Source organism: Brassica napus, chromosome C1, assembly GCF_020379485.1.
Source record: "Brassica napus cultivar Da-Ae chromosome C1, Da-Ae, whole genome shotgun sequence".
NCBI lineage: Eukaryota > Viridiplantae > Streptophyta > Magnoliopsida > Brassicales > Brassicaceae > Brassica > Brassica napus.
In genome coordinates this window covers 38475416-38494257 of record NC_063444.1, presented here as the reverse complement: position 1 = coordinate 38494257, position 18842 = coordinate 38475416, and the positions used below count along the sequence as shown (strand labels likewise).

The following is an 18842-nucleotide window of genomic DNA, read 5'->3' as shown; positions in this document are numbered from 1 at the left end:
TAAATACATTGGAGCATAAAAAGAGCACACAGGCTTGAAAGACATAATGCTCTATATCCACCCATAGAAGCCCATTGAGTTTATAAGATATATGATATAAGAATGGTTTCCATATAGAAACAATGGGCAAAGGAAACAAAGAGTGGTAGAAACTATACATGCATTCTCTACTGATCTAGACTATGCAAAGATCAGTATGATAAGGGCAAGAGCCATGGTAACCAGATTGGTATACCCCACAAAAATTATACACTATATGGCATGACCGGATTAGCCATCCTGGTCTAAACTTGATGAAAAAGATTGATATTAAAAGGGCACACAGAGTTATCCCATAGTATCTCACGTTGTGTAACATGTACACAAGGGAAACTCATTAGGCTATAATGTCCCAACCATCTGCAGATTATAGTATGATCATGAGGGGGAGTGAGGACAAACCCGTGGTCCATGACCATACTATAAACACGGATATAACAACTTGATAACAGCTTGGCCGTACAGGCTATTACCTATAAGGTTCAGACTCTAAAGTCTATAAGCTTGGGGACATCACGAGTTTTACATGTATATAAGGTTAATATGCATCAGGCCATATAAGTGAGCATAGATATTCTCATCTCAGATTGAATACGGGTCATGAGCCAGACATATACCATCTTAAGAGACTATTGAATAAACCACCACAGACATATGTGCCGTCTAAGATGGAACCTCAGAAGAGGATTGGGAATATATGTTGGATAAAAGTATGTCTTTCTCCCACAAGTTTTAAGAGACCTTGAGCCAAATATGGGTTATCAGATTGAGGCCAGGTGCACAGATTGCATGACTAATGAATCCTACTATCCAACATTAGAAGGAGAAAGTTATAAGCTGGTAAAGATTAAAAGAATGATAAGAGAAATATAATGGTATCAACCATCATTGTCTTGGCAAGATCCTCAGACTAAAAGTATGATTTAAGACGTCCAAAGAAAGATTATACAAAGCTAGCTAATCTAGATGCCAGACACTGACCCGAAAATAAAAGAAAATAATGACTAAGTCATAACCAGCTTAGCACCAAACGAAATCTGATGTCCTAGAGACACAGTCAAGTTGCTACAGAGTCTATACAAGATAGACCAAAGTGTTCCATAAGATAAGGCACCTCGGAAAGAAAAGGTGCATAGAATACAAATCCGAGGTCAAAATAGAAACCATAGCAGACATTGAGAAAAGGCTGCGCAGCTAAATATCTAAGGTACCAAACCATGTAGCTTGGGATGCCAAGCTACTAGGTAACAAAGGTCCTGGATAATGAAATCTCAAATCGATTAGATCATGTCTGGAACACAAACATGAGAGTTATATTTGTATAAGGATACATAAAGTAGTAGCACTTGAGTTTAAAGATATAAACGAGGATCAGGAACCCACGAAAGAGTACTCATAAAGAATAAAGATTAGATTGAAAAGATAAACGTGGGGTTTAAAGTATCTATAGAGAAAGATAGGAGTATTGGCCATACACATATACAGAAACACCATCTGATAAACCAGTGAAATAGATGGATCTTGTGAGGGAAAAGAAACCGTGAGAGATGGTACATGATCACGAGGTGTAAAGGTGTTCATGTTTTCCTACTAACAATATTCGATCATAGCTTGTTACACAAGGATACTCACAGAGACCAAAGGAACAAATTATAAGGAGATAAACTCCTATGTGGTGGATGCTGCTACAGATTTTCGAAATTGACAAAGGTCTGGTCATAAGAAAGAAATTAGATTGACATACACTGATGTAGTAAGCAGCATATGGATCACTGGATAAAGAACAACATTGTTCCTAAGCTGTTCATAGACTGAAACAAAGCAGCTGCATATATTATGTAAAAGAGTTGTATAAGAACAATCCAATTCAGTCCATATACTTATAAAAGAGATTTGAATTCCTTGTGTTTACTTATACTAAACCAGCCTAAAGAATGGTTAGTTGATTGATACAAATTATCTATTAAATCTGTGTGGGTGTCCGGCTACAGGCGTCCGGCCCTTCTTCTTTGATCATGGCTAGTGAAAAGAAAGATCAGCCATCGTGTTGTAGTCCATAAACACATGTGGCCGAGATCAATAACCTAATATGCGTGATATGGTCCACGGCAAGAAAGGTCATGGGACGCCATCATATATTAAGATAGGACTGCAAAGACTAATGAATGTAGCATTGCCAAAGACAAGAAGAGTCGATGGTCATGTACGAGGTCCATGAGTGTACTTGGCTGCAGAGCTATAGTTCAATGAGATCGTAAGACTCATTACAGCAATAATCATTGATCACATCTTGATCTTAGACACTCATGAGACAAGTTATAAACATGTATAGGCGAGATCTATGACTCAACATGAATCGATCAGATTACAGTGTGGTTGATATACATCCGTGTAGAAAAGATGCACCAGGACATAGACTTATGACTTGAGATTACAAGTTGATGGCACCATGCTCAGCATGTATATTGTCTGTAAGTCTGACCGACCAAATTAAGAGTAGTCGACAGCAAAGATTCACTTATTTACCATGCACACACGATGTCATAAGACATGAGAAAAGACCGGAGAGGTCAAAGTAATCCAGTTACGGTTCAGTAATAAACTTGGCCGATTTGTTTACTTCCTACCTGCACGTTCAGGAAGCTCACGCATCAGATGCGTAGGCTGAAGAACTTCCACTGAGGTTCACATCAGGGGGAGTAGTACTTGTTATACTCTTTTTCCTTCATCATGGTTTTGTCCCACTGGGTTTTCCTGATAAGGTTTTAATGAGGCAACATTAAGCGTATTACAATCCCTGAATGATTATGGCATCCAAGGGGGAGTGTTATAAATCAATTGGTGGATGTCCATAACCGGCTCGGTCCATAACCGGCCCAAACCCTAGAGAGAGAGACGGTCCAAACCCTAGAGAGAGAGGCGGCGGCCGCGGCATGGAGAGAAAGGGAAAGTCGGCTAGACACTTTCCATTCTTCTAGTTTTCCTATTTCATCTATGTTTATGATTTGTAATCTTTACATTTATGTATTTCTATTTATCTCTCATGTAACCCTTATATAAAGGGATCTCTTATTCATTAATAAAACACAGAAATATTCAGAACTAAAACCTTCGTTTTACAACATTAGCTTATTTTTTTTCCTCCAACTTTTTTACTTCTCCTATCTCTAATTCACTATGTATATCTCTACTTTTATTACACTACATTTTTACCGGTCACACCCAGAATATATATACCGATATAAGTGAAACCTTGAAATGTTTTAATGCTGTATGACGACACAAGCTGAAATATATTTTTATTACTGTATTTTTGCTCATTTCTTATGGTATTATGTAGGCCTGGGCATTCGGGGTCCTAATCGGGTTTCGGTTTTATTCAATCGGGTTTCGGTTTTTCGGGTTTATCAAAATCAGCCCCATTCGGATTATTTGAAAGTTCGGTTCGGGACCGGTTCGGGTTCTATCGGGTTCGGGTCGGGGTTAGTAAATCTTCAAAGAACCGGTACAACCCAATATACTTTTGAGTTTGGGTCCCAATCGGTTTTTCGGTTTAAAAGTACCTGATTTTTACTTATTTTATAACCAAAACATGAGTAAAACCGGTTCTTCAGTTTTAAAATACCTGATCTGTACCTATTTTGTAACCAAAACTTAAGTAAAATCGATTCAAAAATAAGGAACATCAACCGTGATCATTCAAAATCAAACGAAAAGTAAACATATTTACTGATAAAAAGAAAACCCAATAAATAAAAGCGTAAAACGAAAACCAAGTTCTCATGAAATGAGAAACATTGTTTAACAAAAACAAAATCAAAATCTAAATACTTCAAGATTCAACGGCCATCTTCAACCATCAACCTTCATGTAATAGAACCACCAACCTTCATGTAATAGAACCACCAACCTTCGTGTAATAGATAAGTATTTTAGATGTTCAATATTTCTTAGTGTATTTTGGATATATATTAGGAATTGAGATCATGTTTGGTACAAGATCTTTTAGAGGTTTTGAATGTTTCGGGTTCTATCGAATATCCATTTAGATTCGGGTTCGGTTCGGATAATACCCATAACCCGAAATACCACAAAACAAGATCCATTCGGTATTTACATCGGGTTCGGATCGGTTCGGATTCATTTTTATCGGATCGGATTCGGTTCGGGTTTTCGGGTTCGGTTTATTTGCCCAGCCCTAGTATTATGGCTCTGAATGTTACAAATCGCATTGCAGCGCAGCATAGTTAATAGTAACAAAAAATCTCTACATAGACTTATATATTTATATGTTTTTGTTACTATTAGAACTGCACTTCACTTATTCCGTATGTTAACATCCGGACCCTATAACATTTGGTTTTTCGTGTTTCAGCATGACGATTTCAGGATGGGTGTTCATGATATCTCTTGGGTTCAATGCAGCGATAAGGTATGCGGATCTCTCAAGTTTTTAATTATATAAAATTGAGAATGTCTATCCAATTTATTCTCCTAAAAGTATATAAACTCTTACACTTTACATCAACTTAAATATGTTAAATAAAACCGAGTCTGATCTCTATTTTTCTAAATAAATTTGACTGCGGTCTAATCTTTGGTATTGACCAGTGTAAGAGTGAGCAATGAACTTGGAGCTGGAAACCCTAAATCAGCATCGTTTTCTGTTATCATTGTCAACATATATTCTTTAATCACATGTGTGATCTTAGCCATTGTGATTTTGGCGTTCCGTGACGTCTTGAGCTATGCTTTCACCGAGGGTGAAGAAGTTTCGGCCGCAGTTTCAGATCTCTGCCCGCTTCTTGCCTTCACGCTTGTCCTCAATGGAATCCAACCTGTCCTTTCTGGTAAAATCTTTTTTTTTATAACACCGCAGTTTCAAAAACAAAAATAGATTAAATAAAACTGTCTTCCTTAAAAACAAGTGGGAAATGTCTATTTAAGGTGTGGCGGTTGGATGTGGTTGGCAAATGTTTGTGGCCAAAGTTAATGTTGGATGTTACTACATTATTGGAATTCCTCTTGGGGCTCTCTTTGGATTTTATTTCAAGTTCGATACCAAGGCAAGATACTCCTCTTGCCTTTCACATCAATATTCAAATACTTACCATTTAACTATTTTTTGTACATTTGACTCGTATTATTAATGAGACTAATCATAGAATTTAATTTTTTTTTATGTTATAGGGTATATGGACGGGAATGATATGTGGAACTCTTATACAGACGGTTATTTTAGCATGGGTCACATTTCGAACAGACTGGACAAAAGAGGTAAGTTTATGTATTCCTGCGAATGTGCATCTATATTTTACTGATATGAGACACTTCAATAATGATCGGATATTATGTTTGCTTTAGGTGGAAGAATCTGCAAAAAGGTTGGACAAATGGAGCAACAAAAAACCGGAAATGGTTCCCGAATGAACCAATTGGGTTCATCGTTTTAAATTATAACTGGTCCAGATGCTCAAGTTAACCGGTGAGCTGATACAATAGGACATGCATATCATCCCATAAACTTCTTCAGTTCGATATAAGCTTTCATTAATTTATGTGCTTGCTTAAAAAAAATAACAATTAGGTGATGTATCTTGATGTCAAATCAAATTTTCAATTGCTTTGCTACTATTGATTCAAACTTATTTAGAATGATCAAACAATACAGATTTAGTAAACTGGTTACGTTTTATTTTGACTTGTTGAACACATGATTAAAATATATTTGAGTTAACATGCTCAGTAGTTCATAAAAGTTGGCAAACAGTAAAAACTATCGATTTAAAAGGTGATTGGCCTGATATTTATTTGCTTAGCACTATATTAATGTGTTCTAGCGTGTTCAATCCGGATTTTGGTTTTATTATTTCAGTTTTTTTTTTTGGTATTTCGGTTTACAAAAATTAGCTATCATATTCATATTATATCTATTTTGGTTTGGTTTGGTCCGGTTTTATATAATAATGTTTTCGGTATATTTGGTTTTATACCAAAACCATAACTATATTTACTTTTTATAACAAACTAGAGGGGTATCCGCGCTTCACGCAGAATATTGTTTCATTGTTGTTAAGTACAATTAATTGGATGATATATTATATGGTCGTGTTTATTTGGTAAGAGTATTATTTTGATGTTTTTATTGTGTACGTTAATAAATTATGTATTTTTTTAATAATATGATGGTGTGTGTATAGTAGTACTTATTAATGATGAAGTGAGCCTCTAATCTAAAGTATATTGAATTTCAACAACTTTTTATTTAGAAATTTGTTGGTTCTCAGTGTCAAAATTGTATTTTACTTTTAAATATTTTTGAATATTATTATTTTAAGATGTTTTTTGCCCTCTCCACATATTTTGACAATGAGTCGTCACCATCTATTTATTTTGTTTACATTTCTGGTATGTGGTGCTTCTCACCATCTCTGGAAAAAGACTCACATGTGTGCTCTTGTTCTTCCTCACCTTCTTCTCCTGTGAGATTATCTGATATTTATTGCAGATCGGGTTTATGAGTTCTTAGTTGTGTGATTTTTTCTCACGGCGTTGTAGGATGTTCCGGTCAATATTGTTTGCTCCTCTTCTTCTTTAGATTTTGGTTGATGTTATGGACTATATCCTTGGGTTGGGTCAGAGTTTGTAGTCTTTGATGTTGTTTTCCTCGTCGTTGGCTTGTCGTCAGTAGTTCATGCTCTCCCTGGTTTTCAAGATCTGGTTTTTGGCGATCTGAATTCTATGCTCTCTTTCATAGCTTGAGGACAGCTCCACAGTTTGCTGATTTCATTTTGTTTCCCCTTCCATCTATATTATCTCATCTCATTACAGTTTTCATTGCTGCTCGCTTCTCTGGTGGCTCTCCCTTTCGCTATGTTTGCTACTCCAGGTTTCGATAATGTTTTCCTCCGGGTATGCTATGTGGGTCTGGAAGGTTGTTTCTGGTCTCAGGCTTGGGCTCTGGTTTCTTGGTGACTGGCTTACATTCTTCCTCCCTCAGGTTGTTTCTCTTCTTCCCCTGCTCCACTTGGTATAAGTGTGCGGAGTTAGTCTCTTGGAGCTTTGGTCACTTCTATCCAGAGCTTTATGATTCTTCGCTGGCATGGACGCCTTGTTTGTGCTTCTTTAGTTTTGTGAGGTGGTTCTCGCCTCTTAACTTGTGGTTGTGCTTCTGGTGCATTAAGAATGTGTCCTCTGGCTTCGTGGTGACGTTGGCCTTTCGGTTATTATTCTTCCTCTGATCCGCTTTCTTGGTTCTTCGCGTTGGTGCTTGATCGCACTTCCTTTGTGTTCGATGGGTTGCCTTGTCTCAGATTTTATCTTTATACATTTTTCTGACCTTTGTTTGTTTCTGTCAAGATACTCTATGGTAATGTGAAGAAGTTAGTCTTCATTCTTGATCTCCTTTCAGCTTCAAACCTTTATTTAGTTATTTTTACTATGACATTTTGTTTTCCTCAGTAATTGTGGAGGTTTTAGGTTTAATTTTGTGTTGTGCTCTAGTTTCCTTTTTTTAGTTTGATTTATTATTTTTAATATTAAATTAAATAAATAATTTTAAATGAAATAATAGAAAATACTAAAATTAATAAAATAATGAAAATTTATGTTATTTTTAGTTATGAATAAATTAAATATTTAAAATATATTTATATTATTTTACTTATTTTTTATTCATCTTTAATTTTGATGACCAAGAAAATTGATTATCAAATTTCATATGATGATGGTTAGTGTGAGAATGATTAGATAACTAAAAGGGAGAATTCGTGGTATAACCATAATAGGAAAAGTATTAACAATATAGCCATGGTTCGGGAAATGTGTCTCTTTGCCACATAAATGGACATTGAAGTCGTTCGTAGTGCGTGAGCGTTTGTATGTCACACCCAACAATCATGTACCATTCCATTTAGAATAACGATATAGAATAGATCATTTCAAACGGACATACAACTATAGAGAAGAATTTAATTTCTTAATATTATTTATTTGTAGCGTTTAGTGGAGTAAAAAATTTTTTAAATAAAATAACATATTTGTATGCAAGAAATATGCTTAAGTGTATATGTATCATATGAAAAAAGCATATTTGATTGATATAGTACAAACTAAAACAATTTCCTATTTTATATTTGATGGCCACATAGTATAGTATGTAGAAGTAAGAGAGCAAGAGAGAGAGGGGAGGAGAGAGGGAGGGAGAGAGAGAGAGAGAGAGAGAGAGAGAGAATGTATACTTATAATTCTATTTTATATTTTTTAAATAGTATAGAATATATCAATACATTATTTGAACATTACATATTACGGAAGGAAGAAAGAAATAAAAGAAAGAATGAGAGAAAGAGAAAAAGAGTTACATAGAGAAAGGTAAAGATGAAGGGAGACAAAGATGGTGATAGGGAAGACAGATAGAGGGAGAGATTGCACAAATATATATTGTATAATTACAATTCTATTATATGTTTCGTAAATAGAATAGAAAAAATCTTATTATAACTGTACATATTCAATTTATAAATATATGTTAGTTTTACAAAATTCAAAATATTTCATATACAAAAAAAATCTATGTTTTTTATAGGTATTTAAAAAATTCACATAAGTAATATTTAAACTTATAAAGTTATATAAAAAGAAGAGGTGAAAGTGAGAAAGGGCAATCTAGAAAATAATACATAAATATCCTACCCTAAAGATTGCTATGGTTATATAGTTATATAGTTAGGGGAAAATAATACATAAATATCTAATTTGATAAATATAACAAAAATCTCTACATACCTATATATTTATATGTTTTTGTTACTATTCGGACTGCATCGCTGTTGTTCTTTATGTTGTCATTTGGACGCTCTAACTTGACCAATATTTTTACTGTGTATTGAGACTTTGGTTTTTGTTTGCTATTTGCAATGAAAAAAAGAGAACATTTTTCTTCACCAAAAAAAATGTTTTCAATATATTTTCTCTACATATCGAGCTATTGGTTTTTACATTTATAATGGATTCGATGATGACAATTCAATTTGAAGACATTAATCAGATAAAAAAATAGAAATACAACTAATTAGATAATTTATACACCTTTTTTCCTTAAAAAAAATAGATGATGATCTAAATCTATGGAATTATTATAGCTTCTAATCTAGAGGTAGAGAAAGATGGGGGTTAGAATCAGGATTTAAAAAATTTGAGACCAATTCAAGAATTGTATTTGTATGCTTTGAATTGTATTTAAGAGTCATTTGTATGCATTAGGGGTTAGAATCACGATTTAAAAAATTTGAGACCAATTCAAGAAAAAAAATGTATAATTAGAAAATGTTGGACCAAATTGTAGTACTCTAAAAGAAGAATGACTTAAAATGTAAAAGAAAACACAAAAAGAGACACGTGTCGCAAAAGCCCACTGCCACTTGTCATGAGAAGAGGTAAAAGTCTACTTTATATATAAGGATTTTAGTTTATACGATTAGAAATCAGATTTATTAAAACATAATATATATTGCACACTCTAACTTTTAAATAGAATATTTTCTGTTTTATTAACTATTAAATAAAATATTTCAACACAAATATATACCAATAAAAATAAAAATATATTTTATTTAATTTGATGAAAATGACAAAAATAAAATATTTTTTCAACTTCAAAAAATAAAAAATTATTAAAACATTTTTTTATAAATGAATATCATATTTTTAAAATGAACTATGTATATATTATTAATTTTATTATTAAATTTACATATAAGTATGCTAATATATTTTAGCTAATAGGTTTCTTCGGTTTGTTTGTTTGATCGACTATATACTGAACCATATTCACATACTACGTTTCTTAAAGGTAATATTCATTCGGTTTATTCGATATTACCAAATCTAAACAACTTTCTCTATTTCAGTTCGGTTCAATTTTAATTGGTTCAATTTTACTAGATTGAACACCCATATTCTACTCACGGGTTACCAATAATTTTTATTACTACATCATGTCTTATGAAGTATCTTACTTTTAATCAAGTCATTTAAGTTTATAGGCTGTTTTGATAGAGTTCGAAGGTTTCTAAAACAAAATATGTGAAAGCAATTACAGCTGAAATTTGATATTAGTGAAGAGCAAACGGATCAATCCATCTCATCATTGTATTAGGAAAATGTAACTTTCATTGTTAATTAAGCGTAAGAAAATAGGTGAAAGGAATGTATATATGAGTTACACTTAGAATTGAGCCGAATTGATTTGTGAAATAAGTATATTTTTATCAAAAGGCATTTCGGAATCACTGAGAAATAGTTAAATATGAAAAAATTGTTGTTAAGGAGAAGAATATCATTGATAGAGACACACATATTCTACATACTTGATACCATAGATTTTACCAGTTTTCAGCAATGGTATATAAGTGTTTTAGAGTCCATTTATTATGTTTTAGAGTACTTTTAGAGTCTTTACAGGTTCATGTATATTTTGGAGCAAAGTGGTGATTATGGAGCATTTTGAAGATAAATATAGAAGAAACTCGTAGCTGTTCAGAGAACCAGCCAAAGTCGACATTCAGAGTCAATCGTCGTCGACAAACACCATTTGTCGTCGATCAACAGCGACGCACGAGAGCGGACCGATTTGGTCATAGCCGGCTTAAAACCCAATTTCCACACAATTACAAGAATACCCCTAGCCGACTTTAACATAATATTTATGTGCTCTGCCATTGTATTGGGCAACAAACGCTTTCTTATTTTCTATTATTCACAATATACAGTTTTAGGATTTTTAGTAGTTTGGAGAGAGGATCCAAGACTCCTTCGGAGTTTTGTATTGGAATTCCATTGTTTTCTACCTATTCTATTTATGCATTCTATTCAGTTTGTTGTCATGCTTTGCTTGATCATGTTATAGTAGTTCTCTTTGTTAGATTTAGGGTTATTAGGATTATGAAAGATTAACCAAAACTATAAAATTGCTAAGGTGATAATTAAACAACCTTCAAAAGAATTGCTATTAATGTTTGTGTTCTAAAGTAGCTAATTAGAACCATGATCTTAAGATTGTGGACAATTACGACGGTAGGTTCTGCACCAGAATAGATTCTCTTGAGCTAGGATTACTATAAAAATGTGACATCTGATTTGGTTAAGTCCAGTGAACATATCGATCAACTCGTTAATGCTTGTCTAAGATAGCATCGATCGACGCTAAGTCAATAGCATCGATCGATGCTTTATCCGTGTCAACAAGCGAAAGCTGAGATACTTGACTTAGTCAATAAATTTGATTCGCAGCGGAACCAGGACATCTTATGCATTATACATCGAGTTCTAGGATTGTCATCTGTGATATCTTGCATATTTACATGTTTTTAGCCTTCATATCTTGTACATTTTGATCATATAGATTAGGAATTAGGCATCTTTAGAGTCCATCTTGCATGCATTATCCTTATTAGGTGTTGGAGAGTGTTATGGAGTGATTGGAGATGTTTGGGAGCATTGTGATTCAAAAAGAAGTAGAAAATGATCATTGAGCGAGTAGAGGAGCTGGAGCGACCACCTGGAGCGAGGTGAGCAACCCGCTCTAACTTGGAGCGACCTCTTGCAGCTACATGGCGTACCCGCTCGGCATTTTTGGAGAAATGGTGCAAACGCTAGAGCGACCTACCGGAGCGAGTTGCGACACCCGCTCGCATCCTTTGAAGTATGGAGCAGTCGGCTGGAGCGGGCGAGCGCAGCGAGGTCACGTACCCGCTGTGAAACCAAAGCGGGTGTCCATTGCGACATCATCAACCCGCTCGGCATTTCATTGCGATACGAGGATGATCTGGAGCGGGCGAGCGCAGCGGGGTCAAGTAGCCGCTGTGACCTGAGCGACCTTGTGGAGCGACGTCACGTACCCGCTCGGCATTTCCTAGTTAGTCGGATTTCTATGTTTTAATGGGCTTTCTCAGATTTGTTGACTGAGCCCACTAGGGTTTTAGAAGCCATATAAATACTTTTTAGATCCCAAAGTTGGAGGATATCTTCTTTTCTCTCTGAGAACACAAAAACCTCTTTAAAGAAAATTTGGATCTTGAATCATTTTTCATCTATATTCTTTGTATTTGTGTGATTATCTTGCTCTTTAATCATGTTTAACCTTGAATCATCCATGGTTTTGGGGTTATTTATGTCTATTAGTGAGTAGACTAATCTTGGATTCATGGGCTAGGGTGATTAAGGGTGATTAGAGAAGATCTAGGGTGTTTAGTGTTAGATTTACTTGTTTCCATGCTTGTTGAGGGTTCTCAATGCTATTTTAGTCTTGTAGATCTCTAGGCATTTCATGCCCACAAGGTGTATGATGAAATGCCTGAACCAACTCTCCAATGCTTTTAGATTGCTTTACCTAAGAGATTAGTTGCTAAAGGAGTTAAGATTGCTATTAGACTTGTTCTCCATGTTTGCTTTAGTAACATTCAACCTAAGAGATTAGATGCTTGAGTTGCTCTACCAAAAGAACATTCATCTAGAGATAGAGCTTGTTTAGCATAGTGTCTAGGCATAAGGAAAGTGTTTGATTGATAGCTTGCCACCTCTAGATTGGATCTGCATCACCCAAGATTAAATGTCTATCCCCATGAGTCCTCTTGCTTCATACTGAGAAAGAAAGATCATTACTTTATTACATTAGCTTATTAGTTCTTAGTTCATACAATCCTTAAAACCGGATTGCACTTAGCTTAAGCATGAACTTGCATTTCCTTTGCTTTAGAATCACCTAGGATTGGTTCGATAATCTTTTATACTACAACATTTGATTAGGAGTCTTGAAAACTCCTAACATCAAATTGGCGCCGTTGCCAAGTTTTAGGTTGATTGTGACATTGGGATTTAGTCAGTTGCTTCAGACTAAGTCATTTTTCTTTTATTTTGTTACTGATTCTCCTTCTTCCTCTCCCTTTGCATTTCAGGTGTATGAACTTGAGGAGCAGAGGTTCATCAAGCCTAGTTCCAAGAGTTGAAGACATAGTTGCACTTGAGAGGGAGATAGCAATAAAGAGAAGAGAAGAAGAGCAACAGGCTCACTTTCAGAGATTGGGGTTTGAAATGGAGCACAATCAGAATCAGCGTCATGATGGAGTGGCCCAAGGAGCTGCAAACCTTAGGCCACAACATCCACAACGCCAAGCTAGAGCCATTGGAGCCTATGATCAACCTCACATTCATGGTCAGAGGTTGGGAATCAGAGCACCAGCTGTGGAGAACAACAACTTTGAGATCAAGTCAGGGCTGCTCAACACCATAGAGAACAACAAGTATCATGGCCTTGCTGCTGAAGATCCATTTGATCACTTGAACAAGTTTGATAAGTATTGTGGTTTGTCCAAGACCAATGGTGTTTCTGAAGATGCCTTCAAGCTCAAGCTGTTCCCCTTTTCTTTGGAAGACAAAGCACACCAATGGGAGAAGACTCTTCCAAGTGACTCTATCACAAATTGGAATGAGTGCAAGAGGGCATTCCTAGAGAAGTTCTTCTCTATCTCAAAGACGGCCAAGATCAGGAATGAGATCTCTAGCTTTCAGCAGAAGAACCTAGAGGGCTTTAGTGAAGCTTGGGAGAGGTTCAAAGGCTATTGGTCTCAATGCCCACATCATTGCTTCACCAAAGAGAGTTTTCTCAGTACCTTCTACAGAGGTGCTCTTCCAGAGTTCATGAGCATATTAGACACAACCAGCAATGGTTTCTTCTTGGGTAGAACTGAAGAGGATGCAGAAGAGCTGGTGGAGAACATGGCTAAGTGATACCACTCAAATTATCCTAAGAAGTGAATTACTCTCTCAAATAAGAGGTTCAGTTGCAGTACTTAGGGATCGAATCCACAAGGAGCTAGGAAACCTATTAAATCTTGTCAAGTTATTAATTCTAGGTATTTGTTGTTTTATGGTTTAAAAGTAAATAGCAATCCTAATTGAGCAAGTCTATTGCTCGACTAAGAAGATGATTGGAGGTGTAACTTTATTGGAAGATATTAGATGCAGGGTTTCTATTCAGGTGTTGGAGATTATAATCCTATAGATGCCTAACGGTTGCATGCATGATATATTAGAGCTCAACTCCTTAATCATAGTGATCAGCGATGACAATGTTTCACTGGTTAACTAACTAGATCTTGGATCTCAACTGTCGTCTTTTGATCACAAGAAAGTGTCGATCGATGATCCTATATGGATATCGATCGATACACCTTTCGCAAAATATCGATCGATTGTCAGAAGACAATATCGATCGATAGCTTCTAGCTAAGCCCTAGGCGCGGGTTGATAATGCTCATTAGTCTCCTAGAATAGCGGTTAGCTCTCTCTAGCAGTCCTAGCATGACAGATTAGATTCAGGACAGGATGATCAAGGATGCTTGAGACATGCAAATTCCTAGGTTCATGTTCTAGTTAGCAAGGCTAAAACAAGCATTAAGAACAATCAATCAATGAATATCACAACTCAGTAAATCTATAGTTGGGGCTAATCCCTCTAACCTTTTTGAACCTTGAATCTAACAAGTAAACTACTTAGACATAGCTAAGCAATTCATAACACAAAATATAGATAAAAACTACATAGAATAAAATAGATGAATCAATGGAGTTCCAATCACAAATCTCCCTATGATTTTCTCTCCTACAACTCTCTCTCTCTCTCTTGCTAAAGTAAGAATACAATGGTGGCTAAAACTCTCCTTGCCTCCTAACACTTAGGCAAGTATATAACTATTAGGTTAAAAACTCGTCAGGGGTAATCTTGTAATTTGGTGAAGCCTTGGGTTTAAAGTCGGCTGGAACCAAGTCGCGCGTCTCGCGTCTCGACATCAATTGATGGTACAGGATGTACATCGATCGATTTCTTCTTCTTCGTATTGACCTCTAATGGTCATCTCGGATGAAATCTCTTTTAAGCTCTTAAATGCTCCATAATCATCACTTTACTCCAAGATACTTCTGAACCTGAAAACATACCTAATAGGATAGAATATATAATATATAGATAGTAAAACACTTATATACCATGGGTGAAAATGGGTCAAATCCATGGTATATCAACTCTCTCAGACTTACCCTTTTGCTTCTCCTCAAGCAAAACAAACAGGCAGTCTCTCTGAAAGAGGTTTGAAAACAGCAGGGACTTACATATTTAAAACATAGAAATCATCACCTCTACAATTTCGCAAACCACATCTAAAAAGTCCTAATCACAAAACCACATTATGCAATATCCTACCTTAGCAACCAAATTCAACTAGTCTACAACTCAGCAAATCCTGTCTGACATTCCCCACTACTAACCTCATTTCTTAGCATAAGTATAAAAGTGCATGCTTTACCTTGGGAGTATCGATAACATGATGCAAGGATTTTCAGACAAGTATCTGGAACTGCAGGTAAAAGTTAGTTCCTAATTTCTCTCTCTCTAATTTCTCTCTAAAGTCAAAGTCTGCTTCCATTGCAGGATCAGTGACCAAGATTGGACAGGCTTTCATGAATCAAGACTTAATGGTGGTTGCCACCAAGCTCTGTTCACTTCTTTTTGACCTATATCCAAGAATTCTTTGTGAAGCGAGCCTTGAAGATTGTTGCCTCCAAGTCCCGTTCGAATTATTTTTATTGGAATCTTTATGAATCAAGCCTTAATGGTTTTAGCCACCAAGTCATGTTCAGACTCCTCCTAACTAGATCCTAAGTCCTAATTAAGTAATAAATTTTGGTTTTTTTTTTCTTTACGTCACTAACTACTCCTGGGTCGAAATAGAGAGAGGAAATGTGATAAATGAATCTACACAAGGCGTTACTTTCCAGAATTGTTTGAAGAATCCGATCCCATGTATACCAAGCCCCAAGACAAGCGATTATGTCAGGTTTAGTGTTGGAGGCCAGCTTTGGTTCCTTCAAACAATCAAGGCAAGTGTGTATAGTTGACAGGTTGATCCACTTTGGCATCTTTAGTACTATCTGCAATCAGTAAATCTAGAATGGTACTAAAGAGTGGTTAGACATTCAAGTATAAATCAATAATAAGATCATAGTCCCTTTCACATAGCTAAGCATAACTTTATTAAAATCTTTTTATAAGAATCAGAATAAATAATATCAGTAAACCTCCCCTCAAACTTAAATTACACTGTCCCAGTGAAACACAGTCGGAGTTATGGTGGAAATAAATCATAAGTACTCAATGTAACAAGTTAGGAAGATAAACCTGACCGGAGTGGGAATCGATCGATGTGCATCGGTATGCATCGATCGTCGTAGGTGATTGTAGGTCGATCGATGTCGACGTCTTGTCCACGGTCGATATGTTGGTAATCATCCTACTTGGGTCTTGCAATAAATCTGAAAGAATAAAAACGAAAGTAAATACCAGTAACTAAGAAAACCAATTAAAATACCTAATAGTGGGTGGCCTCCCACTCAGCGCTTTGTTATAGTCATTTAGCTTGACTGTGGAGTTGTGTGGCTAGTTGGTGGAAAGACAGCTACTTGTTGGGAAACAAGCATCCACCTCATCTCTGCACATTCTGGACCAAGCTGCAATGAAACTTCTTGTGGCCTCATCATTTATAGTCCATCTCTCATCCATCTTCTGTATTGCATTTGAGATGTTCTGTAGCCTTTCTAGGATGTTTTCAATGCTGAACTGATGCCATCCTATCTTGTCGTAGGCGTATGCTGATAGCTCGTTCAGTTCCTCATGCATTGACTCTATTTTGTTTTGTATCAGCTGCTCGTCGTCTGGTGCAGACGTGGTATCAATCGATGCGACCATGTGTTTATCGGTCGATGCTGGTGCCTTACTGTCGATCGATTTGGAGCATTTTCTGTTGATCGATGCTGATATCTGGTGTTGAGATGGGAGTTGCCTCTGAATGGCTTTGACTTCCTTCTGTAACCACTATGCTTGGCTATCCAATCCACCGAGTCTGACGTCGAATGGAAAGTAGATGTCATCACACCGCTTCTCAAGTCGTCCTCCATGGTGTCTATAGCTGTGTAAAGCTTTGATGTGATCTGATCAACTTTTGTTGCTGTGTAGGGAAGATGTTCTGTAGGTTTCCTGCCGTCGAGCGACTCCCTGCAGAACCTATCGATCGATGTTGAACCTTCTTCCTGAAAATCATGTCGATCATTAAGCTTGCCAATGTCCCTCTGGACATTCATCATCTGTGTAGACAAGGTGTCCAAGTATCGCATGATAGGTGAGGTGAAACGGTCGTGCATATCCTCATAAGATTGTAACCTATCTTCCATGGCTACGAACTTGCTGTCGATCGATGTGATGGTGCAAATATCGATCGATGTGGCTGGTTGTGGATCCTTCTTGCGAATGTTGTTCAAATCTTGCTGTAGCAGATCAATTCTCGTGCTTAACCAGTCCACGTTGTTGTTGAGAGGGTTGTATACGTCGTTAATCCTCGTGTTGATGTATGCGATCTCCCATTCATCATTCTTCTCTGCCAAACTTTGCGATTCTGCAAGAATCTGGGATGTCTGTGGCTTGATGTTGATCGATGTTGCTTTGTTGGCGTCGATCGATGGTGATGTCGTAGCTTCCTTCTCAAGGTTGTGCTGCATACTCTCAATCTATGTCCTCATATCTGCCATACTTCTGAAAAGCTCATTGTAACCTCTGTCCAAAGGCTGATAAGTGTCATCTACCAATGTTTTGAGTTCATCTCCTAGCTTTTCCTGAGCTCCACAAATACCAGTCACCATCTCATTAATCTCATCCTTGGTGTAGATCTCTGGTGCCAGTTTTGTAGGTGTGAAAGAAGTGGCATGTTCTGGAAGACAAAAGTGACTCTCTTCAAATAGGGATGCTCTCTCCAGAATTTTTCTGATGTTGTCCTTGGTAACAAGGATCATCTCACCAGCTACGCTCCTTGCATATCCAGACTCATCTCTGTAGACACCATATTCGTCCTTCTGTTCCCATCTGAACTTTCTGGCTCCATAGATGTCATAAGCACGATGTCCAAATTCGTAACATCTGTCGATCGATGGTGAAGGTGCCGTGTCAAGCAACATTGGTGTTACCCTGTCGAACGATGTAGGAGCAACCTTGTCGATCGATGCTTGGATAATTGGATGGCACGATTGGTGTGAACCAATTTCTGTTGTGCCGGCCCTTGGATATTCGTCTGGAACAGCTGGAATGTTGTCTGGAATGATGCGTTGCTGCATAAACAAGTTGTCTGGTCCATTGGCCAATTGAAGAATATCTGTCATGTCCTCTCTGGATACTTGTAGAATCCTTCCATCCATAGCTCTTGCATGGCCATAAGTGTCCATGAAAATATCAAATTCATCAGGAGTTAGAAAATCGTAATCAATACTCATATTCTTCTTAGTAAATAAAGAAATTTTAGGTTTAGAATGAGAATCGATCGATGTTGATACTGGAGTATCGATCGATGGTAGACGTTTGTCTGCTGAATTAGGGTTTTTGGATCGAATGATCTTCCTTGATGTTCCTTCTAATTGGTTTGTGGGAGCATTCATCTTTTTTGCTTCGGTGTCGTGAGAAGTAATTTGGGGTGCAAAACTCCTTATATAGGTATTGGTAAACCTACTTGGAATTGGAATATTTCCTTTTTCCTTTTCAAAGGCGGCGGCTTTAATATCGATCGATGTACCAGGTATGGTATCGATCGATGCATAAGAACGTTTTGCTGGATGAGGGTGGGTATCGTTCGATGCTGAGTGAACTATGTCGATTGATGGTGGAGACGTGTTGTTGAAGGAATGGCTTGAATATCTGTCATCCTGCA

The 18842-nt window shown here is 36.6% G+C and overlaps 2 protein-coding genes and 1 non-coding gene across 4 annotated transcripts in view; 2 read left to right on the top strand and 1 right to left on the bottom strand.

Moving 5' to 3' along the window:
• Positions 1-5484, top strand: part of LOC106405793 (protein DETOXIFICATION 40) — a 60777-nt gene extending 55293 nt beyond the window's left edge. Inside the window, exons 6-7 of one of the 2 annotated variants that reach the window (XM_048744441.1) lie at positions 5230-5316; positions 5404-5484. In XM_048744441.1, coding sequence (XP_048600398.1) covers positions 5230-5316; positions 5404-5469 — 153 coding nt within the window. In that variant the 3' untranslated portion in view covers positions 5470-5484. Of the gene's footprint in view, positions 1-5229 lie in introns of both variants that reach the window. The other variant, XM_048744439.1, reaches the window with a different exon arrangement.
• LOC125575392 (protein DETOXIFICATION 40-like) lies at positions 4322-5223 on the top strand. The gene is made up of 3 exons (XM_048744447.1): positions 4322-4471; positions 4651-4889; positions 4987-5223. The coding sequence occupies exons 1-3, from the start codon at positions 4416-4418 to the stop codon at positions 5187-5189; spliced, it is 498 nt and encodes a 165-aa protein (XP_048600404.1). The 5' UTR covers positions 4322-4415; the 3' UTR covers positions 5190-5223.
• An 8094-nt stretch (positions 5485-13578) lies between the features above and the next one.
• Positions 13579-13685, bottom strand: LOC125581043. The gene has a single exon (XR_007318754.1). It is a non-coding gene; the product is annotated as a small nucleolar RNA R71 (small nucleolar RNA).
• Between the last annotated feature and the right edge of the window lie 5157 nt (positions 13686-18842).

Excerpts from the sequence above, each read along its gene's own strand:
- LOC125575392 (XM_048744447.1), top strand. The coding sequence starts at position 4,416 with ATGACGATTTCAGGATGGGTGTTCATGATATCTCTTGGGTTCAATGCA. Across the intron at positions 4,472-4,650 it reads GGGTTCAATGCAGCGATAAG|TGTAAGAGTGAGCAATGAAC; the intron begins GTATGCGGATCT and ends GGTATTGACCAG. Across the intron at positions 4,890-4,986 it reads AATCCAACCTGTCCTTTCTG|GTGTGGCGGTTGGATGTGGT; the intron begins GTAAAATCTTTT and ends TGTCTATTTAAG.